Source organism: Peromyscus maniculatus, chromosome 6 (assembly GCF_049852395.1).
Source record: "Peromyscus maniculatus bairdii isolate BWxNUB_F1_BW_parent chromosome 6, HU_Pman_BW_mat_3.1, whole genome shotgun sequence".
NCBI classification, from domain to species: domain Eukaryota; kingdom Metazoa; phylum Chordata; class Mammalia; order Rodentia; family Cricetidae; genus Peromyscus; species Peromyscus maniculatus.
Genome location: NC_134857.1, coordinates 70,706,352 through 70,717,115, shown reverse-complemented (window position 1 = coordinate 70,717,115; position 10,764 = coordinate 70,706,352). Strand labels below are relative to the sequence as shown.

The 10,764-nt window shown below is 53.6% G+C and overlaps 1 protein-coding gene across 5 annotated transcripts; it reads right to left on the bottom strand.

The window, feature by feature from the left end:
- Nucleotides 1-516: 516 nt before the first annotated feature.
- Crtc2 (CREB regulated transcription coactivator 2) lies at nucleotides 517-10,353 on the bottom strand. 5 transcript variants are annotated; one of them, XR_013052179.1, is made up of 15 exons: nucleotides 10,103-10,353; nucleotides 7,399-7,500; nucleotides 7,208-7,324; nucleotides 6,080-6,141; nucleotides 5,404-5,472; nucleotides 5,158-5,261; nucleotides 5,038-5,067; nucleotides 4,819-4,883; nucleotides 4,666-4,715; nucleotides 4,295-4,539; nucleotides 3,544-3,950; nucleotides 1,889-2,152; nucleotides 1,629-1,695; nucleotides 1,279-1,465; nucleotides 517-1,155 (listed from the first exon to the last, which is right to left on the bottom strand). XR_013052179.1 is itself a non-coding variant. In XM_076574479.1 (14 exons), the coding sequence occupies exons 1-14, from the start codon at nucleotides 10,253-10,255 to the stop codon at nucleotides 935-937; spliced, it is 2,106 nt and encodes a 701-aa protein (XP_076430594.1). In that variant the 5' UTR covers nucleotides 10,256-10,350; the 3' UTR covers nucleotides 517-934. The 5 variants fall into 5 exon arrangements, 3 of the variants coding, with proteins under 3 accessions (XP_076430594.1, XP_076430592.1, XP_076430593.1); XR_013052178.1 differs by having other exon boundaries at nucleotides 4,819-4,913; nucleotides 6,080-6,143; nucleotides 7,210-7,324; XM_076574479.1 differs by lacking the exon at nucleotides 1,629-1,695 and having other exon boundaries at nucleotides 4,819-4,913; nucleotides 6,080-6,143; nucleotides 7,210-7,324; nucleotides 10,103-10,350.
- Between the last annotated feature and the right edge of the window lie 411 nt (nucleotides 10,354-10,764).

Sequence of the window (10,764 nt, the reverse complement as noted above, 5' to 3'; positions counted from 1 at the left end):
ATCAGGTGTGGCTTCTAGGTAGCCTGGAGTATATAAAAGCAATCCTGCCTCAAAAAAACAAAAACAAAAACAAATATAGCTAGACTGTGGTGGCATACGCCTTTAATTCCAGCACTCAAGAGGCAGAGGCAGGTGGATCTCTGTGAGTTCCAATCCAGTCTGGTCTACAGAGTGAGATCCAGAAAAGGCACTAAAACTACACAGAGAAACCCTGTCTTGAAAAAACAAAAAACAAAAAACAAAACAAAACAAAAAAAAAGGTGTGTGTGTGGGGGGGGGGCCCTGGCTAGAGAGATGATTCTGGTTAAAACCACTGACTGCTCTTCCAGAGGACCTGGGTTCAATTCCCAGCACCAACTGTCCATACTTCCTGATCTGCATTCCAGGGGCCTCAACATCCATGGCAAAACACCAATGCACATAAAATAAAAATAAATTAAAAAAAAAAAAAGCATCATAGAAGAGTTTATGGCATCAAACCTCCTTAGGTTCCAAAACAGTCAACTACACGAAAGGTTTGTTAGGATTTTTTATTAACATATAATATATTTAATAAAAAATAATATCCACTCTGGCTCTCTCCTCCATTGCAAGGGGAAGAGAGATAGGGAGGGGCTGGTAATGCCCACCCTTATCTGGACAAGCCCTCCCTCCAAGCTCCCCTCTCCACCTTGCTTTCCGACAGGCTCTGACCTCCAGACAGACAGTCTCAAAGTTCCAAGTGCTTCAGGCCCTCCGTGAGCTCCCCCAGGCCACCGGGTGTGCAGTGTTCAGGGGCCACCTGGCCGAGCCCCTGCCCTTTCCTCATTTTTAGGATCCTTCATTCATATTTAAAAAGGATCTGGGGGCAGAGAGTCGTCTCTACTGGCCAGGGGGAAGGGATGACAAGGGCAGTGATGGGGACAGGGCCACGAAGGATGGCAGCAAGGCCCCCTCACTGTAGCCGGTCACTACGGAATGAATCCTCCACAGCAGGGTCAGGCAGCAGGGCACAGGGGTCACTCAGCATGGTTAGTCCTTCCAGGCCCAGTGGCTCCATGCGCAGCTCATCTTCCAGCCCCAGCCCCAGCTCCAGCCCAGACGCTGACACCTCAAAGCCAGGTACTCCAGCCAAGGCTGCTGCAATCTCCTTAGAGAAACCCGGGGAGGAGTCTCCTGTATGTAAAAGAGGTAGGTAAGGATCCCATCCACACACCTCCAGAGCCCTCAATCTCCTAGTACATCAGTGAAGCTGGCAACTCTTCCTTCCACTCTCCACCACCCCCCACGGCCCCTCACCTGTGAGTATGATATTGGGTCCTGAACCATGGCGGGAACAGTGAGTCAAGTTCTGGTGGTTGAGGACGTGAGGATCCTGGGGGCCACTCACTGGTCCCTCACTCCCTAAAAATCCAGGCCCTTCAGGAAAGGCAGGGGGGTCCAGCACCAGGCTGGTTGATGGGCTCTCCATGTTGAACTGTTCCAGCTAGGGACACACAGACAGACCTTAGGGAGGTGGGCTTCAGAACAGGGTGTCCTGCCTAGCAAGCCCCGCCCACCCCAGGAAGAGAAGCAGAGACGGAGGGAGGTGAGAGCAAGCAGAGCAAGAGAAGCGAGCACGGGGCCCGGATTGAGAGTGGGCACCGTACCTGCTGGGCCAGAGCATGTGCATGCCAGGAAGAGAACGGGTCAAGGCAGGAGTCATCAAAGAGCAAGCTGAGCGGAAACAGAGGGGCAGGAGTAGGGGTCAAACACAGGAAGACAGGCGCCCCAAGCTGGCAGTGCTACCTTACCTGGGGAAAAGAGAGGCCCCACCCCCAGTCTCCCAGTCCAGTGTACCAGAGACCACTCAAACGCCTGGCCCACCCTGGGCCCCTCCCATTCCAGAGCTCTGAGTCTGTGTACTCACATTCCCCAAGCTGAAGTCATTTATTGGCCGGTGGTAAGGCTGTTGCCCATGCCCACTGGACCCAGGTGGGTACAGTGCCCCATAGTGTGGCGGCCTGCCTGGGGGCTGTCCACCCGAGGGCTGCCCTAAGCAGGCCTGAGAGGGCAACTGCTGTAGAGATTTGGGGGTGGACGGATGGGTGGGTAGAACCAGACTTGGAGGGCTATATGGGTATGGGGGCAATCGCTGGTCAGTAGGCAGTTGACTGGTATCCAAGGGGACGCCCTGAAAAGAAAAAGGGGGAAATGTGTTCTTCAGTGTGACCCTTCAAAAGACCTCTCAGGCAGAGTTGCCCACCCTCTAAGCTACACCTGTCCTCAATACAAGCATGACAGTGCTCCAGCCCGGCGTAGTGGTCCAACACCTGTAAACTCCGCACTCAGGAGCTTGAGCAGGAAGACTGTGAGTCTGAAGCTGCCAGGCTCAAAGAGGGAGCTGTCTCCCCACTCTCCCCCCAAAATAACATTACCCTATGCTCCCATGGGCATTCCACGAGTTGGTGGAAATGACACAAAATGCTGCTAAAATGTAGGTGGAAGCTAACAGCAGGTTAACTCAAATTCACTCCACAAGTGAGTGCTCCTAAGCCGTGGAACTTGACTGAGTGAGTACTGTGACACCTCACGAGTGACTGTTAATGCCACAGCATGGATGAGCACTGCTGTTCTGAAGCCCTGAAGAGGCCAGAGGGAACGAGAGCAAGAAAGAAGAGATGTGGAGACTCAAGCCGCCCTCACTGGCATGGATAGTCGTCCCTCCAGGAGAGGGTAAAGATGGAACACAGAACATACATCCAGGAAACAGTAATGGAGCAGGACAGAGAGGAGGAGGGGAACAGGATGAAGAAAAAGTGGGAGAAGTATTTTTTTTGAAGATGGAGAGGGAAGGAAAAACTCCCTTAGCACAAAGGCAAGCCTGAAAAGAAAAAAGAAAGAAAAGAAGTGGGCATGGCAGGTCATGCCTGTAAACCAAGCTCTTAGGAGGCAGGGGGCAGGAAGGATCAGATGTTCCAGGCCAGCCTCAACTAGTGAGTCCAAGGCCAGATGAGCTAATGAGATACTGTCTCAATCGCCTCTGCCTCACTTGCGGTGTGACTCTTGGGAAGTTCCTTTCACTTCAGTCACCAGATTTTCATCTACACAGTGTGAAGGACTGCGCTCTGTGGGCTCAGACTCTTCAACTCTGAATTCTAGTACAGAAGGGAAATGGTAGAGGGATGGGACAGGAGAGAAGTGAGGGAGGATAAGAACAAAGAACGGAGAACGGAGAAAGGCAAACGGGTAAGCTATACTGGTGCCTGTGCTGGGCATGATGCTAAATACTTCGGGTATGTTAGTGTCCCTGGTGCTCAGAAAACCACCTTCGCTTTCTAAATGGGACTGCTGAGGCTCAGAGAAGTTCAGTAACTTGTGAATGGAGACAAGTATCAAGAGGCAGAACTACGATGCGAAACCAAAAGGCTCGATGCCAGAGTTGGTACTCTTACGCATAGAGGGGACAAGATATAACAGATGGGTTGGGAGAGGGCAGAGGAACGGAAGGGATGGATGAGACAAGGGGCAGGGCACAGGAAGGAGAAGAAGGGAAACAAATGGAGGGAAGGTGGCCACGCATACCTGAGTGATGGAAGACAAGGTGGGTGACATTGTTGGCGAAAACTGTTTGGGCAGCTGCTGTTGGGACCTTCTGGCGTCGGCTGGGCCCGCGGGCAAGCTCAGGGGGCTGAGGGGCACACGGCGGTGGCGGGGAGAGGCCCCAGGAGTAGAAGCTGGGTAAGGGGGGGCGCTCAGGACAGGAGATGAAGTGGATGAAGAGGAAGAGGAGGAGGAAAGGGCTGGGGCACTAAGTGACGGGTGGCCCAGGGAGGTGGGGGGCAGTGCATGGTGGGCCAAGGAGGAAGCAGGCAGTGATGGGTGACTATGGGAGCCCTGGAGCTGGGGTTGAGGACTGCTTAGGGAAGCCTGGAGGTTGGGATTACTGAGGGAGGACTGCAGGGATGGGTGGCTAAGAGGTGAGTGAAGTCCTGCAGACACAGACAAAAAACCAGAGATGCCAACATTACTGATGGGAACTGGGCCCCTTTCCACCCAGAATGGGTAGCAGTGACCAGACTATATGGCAACACAAAGTCCTCCCTACTCTGTCCCTGACAGTGAGATTGGCACTACCCACTGGGGGTTATTTTCCATCTTTTACTAGCAAAAGCCATATCTACCCATTCTTGCTGGGTGAGAACTGCAATGAGAGGATATGGGGTGTGGGGGTTGGTGGGCAGTCACAGGATCCCAGATCACGCCTCCTTCCCCTTCACCCTTCTAGCCAGGTTGCACCTGGTAGTCGCATGACCAGGACAAGGCAGCCACTCACCTGGTACATCATAGCTGGGGCCCAAGCCCAGACCTCCACTAATGCCCAAATGAGTCATAGTGTGGGTCAAATTGGAGGTGCTGTTGCCCCCACTCAGGCTGGGGTAGACTGTCTCCTCAGGGTCCAGGGGAGTGGGCAGCGGAGGGGGGAAGTGCAGGTTGGTGAGGTCAGGTAGGGAGCCCCCCGTGTTCATGGCAGGTGGGAGGACAGGCACATTGGCAGGCTGGTCAGGAGATGGAAAGATGCTGGGGAGGACAGAAGAAGAAGAGAGCCACGTGAAGAGAAAGTGGTCAGAGAAGAGCAGAAGTCAGTCGTCCACATCTCTCTGTCCTGCCCACTCAATTTCACTCCAGCTTTCTAGTGGTACTCACTTGATTCCAGGGACTTCACAGGACCGAGGTCGAGAGGAGGATGAGGACAGCTGAGGAGAGAAGGAAGAGGGTTAGAATGAGGACAGATCTCAGTGGGAATCCTGGAAGGGCTGTGCCCGGGACAGTGGGAGAAACCCAGTGGCCCTCACCTACCTTTTTAGCATCCCAAGGTTTCAGCAAATGCTTGTCATCTATCAAGTTCTCCTCAATAGCAGGGACTTGAAAGAGAGAGACTGGTGATGGGAAGGCTGGAGGAGAAGCCAATAAGGCACGACAAGAAGCAGAGGCAGGGAGGGGGATCCTATTCCCGGACCCTATACAAAGTCCCCGCCGTCCGGCATTCACTACCCACGACGGGTAGGGAGCACATACCTTTAGCATCCATCTCACCATCCAGAAAGCCTGCATGGAAAGCAACGGACTTGGCTGCAGTGCCTACTTGTCTGCCTGCTCTAGGAAAAGGCTCCACAGCTACTCCCTGGGACCACCTACCTCCTCGGCGGCTGGGCAGGACACTGGGAGGTGTGGGGCCTGGGTAAGTGTCTTGGGGGTTGGGGTTCATCACACTTGTGTGAAGAGCAGAGTCAGAGCTCGTCCTGTTGGAGGAGCAGAGATGAGTAGCAGGAATAGTCTTCTGGCAGTGGGATATTCAAACTGGGCTAGAAAGGGGGGTGAAGTAGAGGAGGCCCCCAGAAAGTACAGGAAAGAGATGAGGACTAAGAAGTCAAGGAGCATCACCTGTTAAGTGCAGATGGCAGTCGAAATAACTGCCCCTTCTCAGCTGGGAGGTTGCCCCAGGGCATCATCCTAGGACAGAAAAGTTATGAGGAGGAAGAAGGTGGCTGACAATGGACAAGAAAGGCATGGGAGTGGGCAAATGTGTGGCAGCAAGGGCGGACGTAAAAAGGCCTTGGTACCCAGTGTCATGCCTCTTTCTTTCCGGTTCTTCCAATGTCTGTGATCCATAAACCCCCACCCCTTCTCAATCTAAGAGATCTGAAAACAGAAACTCCTCTCTGCCAAGAAAAGCCGAGTGGAAATGCTGAAGCCTAGCAAGTTGTCTGGATAGCAGTACTCAAGCTGAGACAGAGGAAGGAGGGGTTCAAAGATCTAACAGGGTTACAGCACTACACCTGGCACCCACCATTTCCACCCGCACCCTCCCCCTCCCTCACACACCCCAGCTTGGCTGTAGCTCCATTGGTTCTGCTAGCGGGACTAGGAGGCTTGGCCACTCGTGTCAACATGGCCAGGACTGGACTCTGACCACCTACCCTGATGCCCCACCCTCCCAGCTTGGCCCTTAGGAGAGGAGGTACTGTTGAACCCTCAGCCCAGTACCTAGCCCACCTCAGCCCCTCTAGGATGTGTGAGAGACCGGATGGGTGGGGAATTCCACCTGCACTGGACTCACCTCCGCCAGCCGGACTCTGGGGGAGGAGATAAGTAGGCAGGGCTATAGGGAGAGCTGTCAATGTAAATGGCTGTGGTTAAGGAACTCAGCAGAGAGAGAAGAGACGAAAGAATACGGGAGGCAGCAGCAGACAGTTACACAGGTAGGCCAGGTAGTGGTGGCTCATGCCTGTAATCCCAATAGTTGGGAGGCTGAAGAAAGGAAGCTCTAGGCCAGTCAGAGATACATAGTAAGATGCTGTCTAAAACACACACACACACACACACACACATACATACACGCACACGCACACACACGCACACCCCATGCACATACAAGGAAGAGCAGAAGAGAACCCCAGGGGCTGTATCTTAATGAAGAAGGCCATCTAACCTTTTAGGCCCTAGCACACAAAACAAGCAAAGAAAATGGAACAAAAACAGGCATGGTGGTCTACAGCTGTAAGCCCAGCACTTAGGAGACAGTACAAGGAGATCTCCAAAAGTTTGAACCCTCCCTGATTTACCTATCAAGTTCCAGAAAAGCCCGGACTACAGAATGAAACCACCCCCAAGCCCAAAAAGCAGGACTGGCACCGGCACTGGCCTCTAATCTCAGCACTCAGGAAGCAGAGTCAGGCAGATAGATAGCCATCTGGTCTATTCGGTCAGCCTGGTCTACATAGCAAACAGGACAACCAGGACTACACAGAGACCTCTCAGAAAGCAAAAGCAAAAACAAAAAACCATAAGGCCAAGTTTAGCAGAGCTGGAACAACCTAAGCAAATGACTGGGGAGGGTTAGGAAACAAACATGTAGCTAGTGGTCTCTAAGAATGAAGGTCACACCAGAGTGGGAGAAGGGACCAAATTTCCTTCCCAGGTACCACAGGGAGCCCTGCTTTACAACACAGTGAGCAGAAGTGAGGCCAGCCAGGACCAGCACGACAGGGCAGTCACAGAACACCAACTGCCTGTCACAAGAGCTTGTGCCGACACACAGGTTGTGGTCACTTTTCAAGAAGACTGGGTAGAAGAACGGGACAAAGGTGAAACCAAGCATATAAAGTCAGAAGCTCCTTCCCGCCATGAGCCTCGAGAGAGCCCCTTCCCACCATTCCTTTGCCCTTCAATCATTTGTGAAGGATATGTGGCGGGGGTACCGGCGAAGCGGGGACACCATTCTGCGGGGATCTCGTTGGACCCGTTCCACCAAGCCGTGGTGCCTAGTGCTCCGCGATGAATCCAAGGGCGAATGGAGGGGGCCCTGCCAGAGAGGACAGGAGGATCAGCCGGGGAAGCAGCCCAGCGCCTACACTCTCGTGGCTGGCGTCCACTCACCTGGAACTCAGCCAGGCCACAGCCAATCTGGTTAACATTGGGCAGAGAACCACCGTAGTGGGAGCTCCTTGTATAAGCCAGCCGAAGTTTTTGGGCCTGTAACTGAGATAAAAGAGACAAATGGGAATGTCAGGGGAGGTCCTGAGCACTGTTGCTTTTGGCCATCTTTGTCATTTCTTTCACCAGAATATCTGCCATCTGCCAGTCTAAAGACAGTGACGAGGAAGCATCAGCAAGACCTGGTACAGACGACCCACCCCTTCTGCAGCTTTCTAACCAATGAGCTCCCTACTGCCTGGCGGAACCCTGCTAGGCGGGGCCTGACACTGCATGGCCTGTCTCTGTCTGTTGGTATCCCCACTGAGGCAAGTCACAAGATGATGGCCTATTAGGCACCTCTGCCTTCATTTCCAGATGTCTCCAAGACTAAGCAGAAGACGAGGGGAAGACCAGAAGTCGATGCCAAAGATCCATTATTGCCAGTTTCTTTCCTTCACACTCTGAGGAGCATAAGCTTCTGAGATCTGCTGCTTTTCCAGCTTTAGAACAAGGCTGCAGAGTCTGCACATCCCAAACTATACAACCTGAAAGTGATGATTCTTCTGCTAAGAGAGAGATGCCTAAGCCAAGTATTCTACTGAATTGGCAGGGTGGGGGGGGGGCACAGTAGCCTAGTCCAACTTGGGTAGAGCCATCTCCTCGAGTTTGTGGAGATGTCTGCTAAGGAAGTGAGACAAAATAACCCTCAGTTGGCCATAGTTTTAGTCTCTCTCTCTATCTCATGCCCCTCTGTGTGAGAGATAAGTAGCTACTTCCAAGGCTCAGACGCTGCCCGAAGCCAAATAAAGAGAGCTAGGAGAAGGGCATGGAAACGAGGAGAGCAACCAAGGAAGGGAAATTCTGAGAGCTCAGAGAGCCACACTGTAGGACAGAACTAACCAGAACTGGCTTTCTGTTCCAGATCAGCTCAGGGCTTCCAGTGCGTGATGCTGATCTCTGGGAATGGATGGAACCTCTAAGTCCTCCGGTGGTCTATGCCCGAGGGCTGTATCTGCCTCCGGCATGCTCTCCCAGTAACCCAGGTAACAAACTAAGCATTGCACTCCAAGTTCAAGATGCTTGGCTCTCCAGGCTTTGGCTACGTATGCTCACTGTATTTTACTGTGTATCAGAGAAGTTAATCAGCAAAAGCAAAGTAAGGTAGAAAGGCCTTTTGATAATCAAAGCATCCCAAAGATAGAAGCCCCAGCTTTTCATTCCTCAACAGCTTTTGCTTGCACACACAAGCTTTGATAGAAACATGGTCCAGAGGACAAAGCCTCGAGCTCTCCACTGGAAATAAGCCTCACCCCCATCTTCTTGTCTCTGACCTCCTCTATGATCAAAAGCTCTTAAAGGGAGCAGTCAAAGGCTCATAATCCTCGTGGTGGTTAAGAGCAGGTTATACAAGTGTGTGCACGCACACACACACACATATATCAAATCTGCCTCCCCACTTATCTTTCTTGAACTCCCACAAACTAGAGCATGTGGTCCCTAGAAAATCAGAGGAAACACTGACACACTGACACACACACACACACACACACACACACACACACACACAACTCAGAGTCAAGGGAGATAGATACACACAAAAATACAACCGGTCACAGTCCTACATAGAACCAAAGGGCCTTGGAATGTGGTACTTATGTTCCACCATCTCCCCTTCCAGCTCTTCACCATGAGAGATCACTTAACTGCGTCCCTAAATTAGGGCTGTTGACCTGCAAACTCCTGCCAGCCCACCCCCCTCTCATATCCAGCCCCTGGGAAGCAAGAAATCAAGGTGGGGGGTGGGGGAAGAGGTTCCAAAGCAACTTGGCAGAGGCCTGCAAACTCTTTGTGGAACTTCCTAGGAATGAGTATTTCCCACACGTAGAGGACTCTAGAAAGCACTCCAGAAACTGACTCACAGATAGTACCATCTCCCTAGAAAGTTCAGCACATCACCGGTGAAAGGATAGGTGATCCTTTACCCAATTGGGCAATTCAAAGCTCTACCTTTCCTCCCAGGCGGCCAGGGCCAAACACCAAGAACCATTCTGTGAGCAATGGTCCTCACCTTGACTCAAGTCAGGAAACCACACGAAATATTTGAAAAAGGAAGCAAAGGGACGGGACACAGGAGGGGACTTCCTGTCCCAATATACCCAGCACAGCTAGATCAAACCACTCGAGGGGCCCTTTCCCCTAGGAACCTAGACGCCGTTGAGTGTCCCAATAGAGCACTGGCACTAGTTTGGGGACCACAAGTTCAGGAAGGGCCAGATTAGGGACAAGCAGACTATGCTCCCAAGCCATAATCCATAACTGAGGATGCTTCTTCAGTGGAGTCTGTGAAAGGACTCGGTCAGAGATGCAGAAGAACGGTTGCACGGGCGCTGGACTTGGGCAGTCCATCTTCCCTCTTCCGCCAGTCCTGCCTCACACGTAAATAACTCGAATCCAGTCTTCCCTACTTCCCCAATCTCTCCGGTGTTCCTGTCTTCCCGGCAAAATTCGTTTAGCTGACCCTCGGCCCTCACCCCGCGCCACTCCGACGGCGGTGCCCGCTGCCGTAGCCGCGTTCCGCCTCCTGCCCAGCGGCTCCCGCCCCCGCCCCGCCTATCCGCCTGGCGACCGCTCCTCTGTGCTCGGGCTCCCCTGCGCGGCCCCTTACCCGTGTGGAGCCGATGTCCATCATCACCTCCTCGAAGGCCGCCGTCTCCTCGGCCTGACGCTGCTTCTGCAGCGCGATCTTCTCACTAAACTTGCGTGGATTGGACGCTGAGGCTGTGGCGGAGCCCGGCCCGTTCGCCCCCGACGTCGCCATCTTACCCCCGCGTCCCTCCCCGCCACCTTCCCAGTTCCAGCCACGGCCTCCGCCGCGGGCCCGGCCCGGCTCCTCCAGCCGTAGCAGCCGCCGCCGCCGCCGCCGCCGCCGCCTCCGCGAGCCCAGCGGCTGTGCCCCAGCCTAGTCCTGACCCGCGATGCACTGCCTGCCGGAACTTGTAGTTTGTTTACGGGCCTCCTCCACGCCCGCAGCCACACGGCGAGGGGAGGAAGCGGACTCCATTTCCCAGCAGTCCGCCCGACCCCGGGAGGCCGGCACGCGCACCACCCCTCACCTACTCCCGGCAGCGCCGCAAGCCGGGAAAGGTAGTTCTATCACAGTCCTGAGCCTACGAACGGGAAGGGGCGAGGGATTCGTCAAGGAAGACGGAGAAAACGGAGAGGAAGGGAAGGGGTGGAGACAGAAAGGGAAGAAGGAAGAGAGAAAAGAAAAAGTTGGGTCATCCTCAGGAAAGGCGACAAGTGGGGCGAGTGAAAACAAGGATTTTA

Coding starts and splice junctions, on each gene's coding strand:
- Crtc2 (XM_076574479.1), bottom strand. CDS start 10,255: ATGGCGACGTCGGGGGCGAACGGGCCGGGCTCCGCCACAGCCTCAGCG. Junction 5,262..5,403: donor CTGCCATCTGCACTTAACAG/GTGATGCTCCTT, acceptor CTCCTCCAACAG/GACGAGCTCTGACTCTGCTC. Junction 4,914..5,037: donor TGGTGAGATGGATGCTAAAG/GTATGTGCTCCC, acceptor CTTCTCCTCCAG/CCTTCCCATCACCAGTCTCT.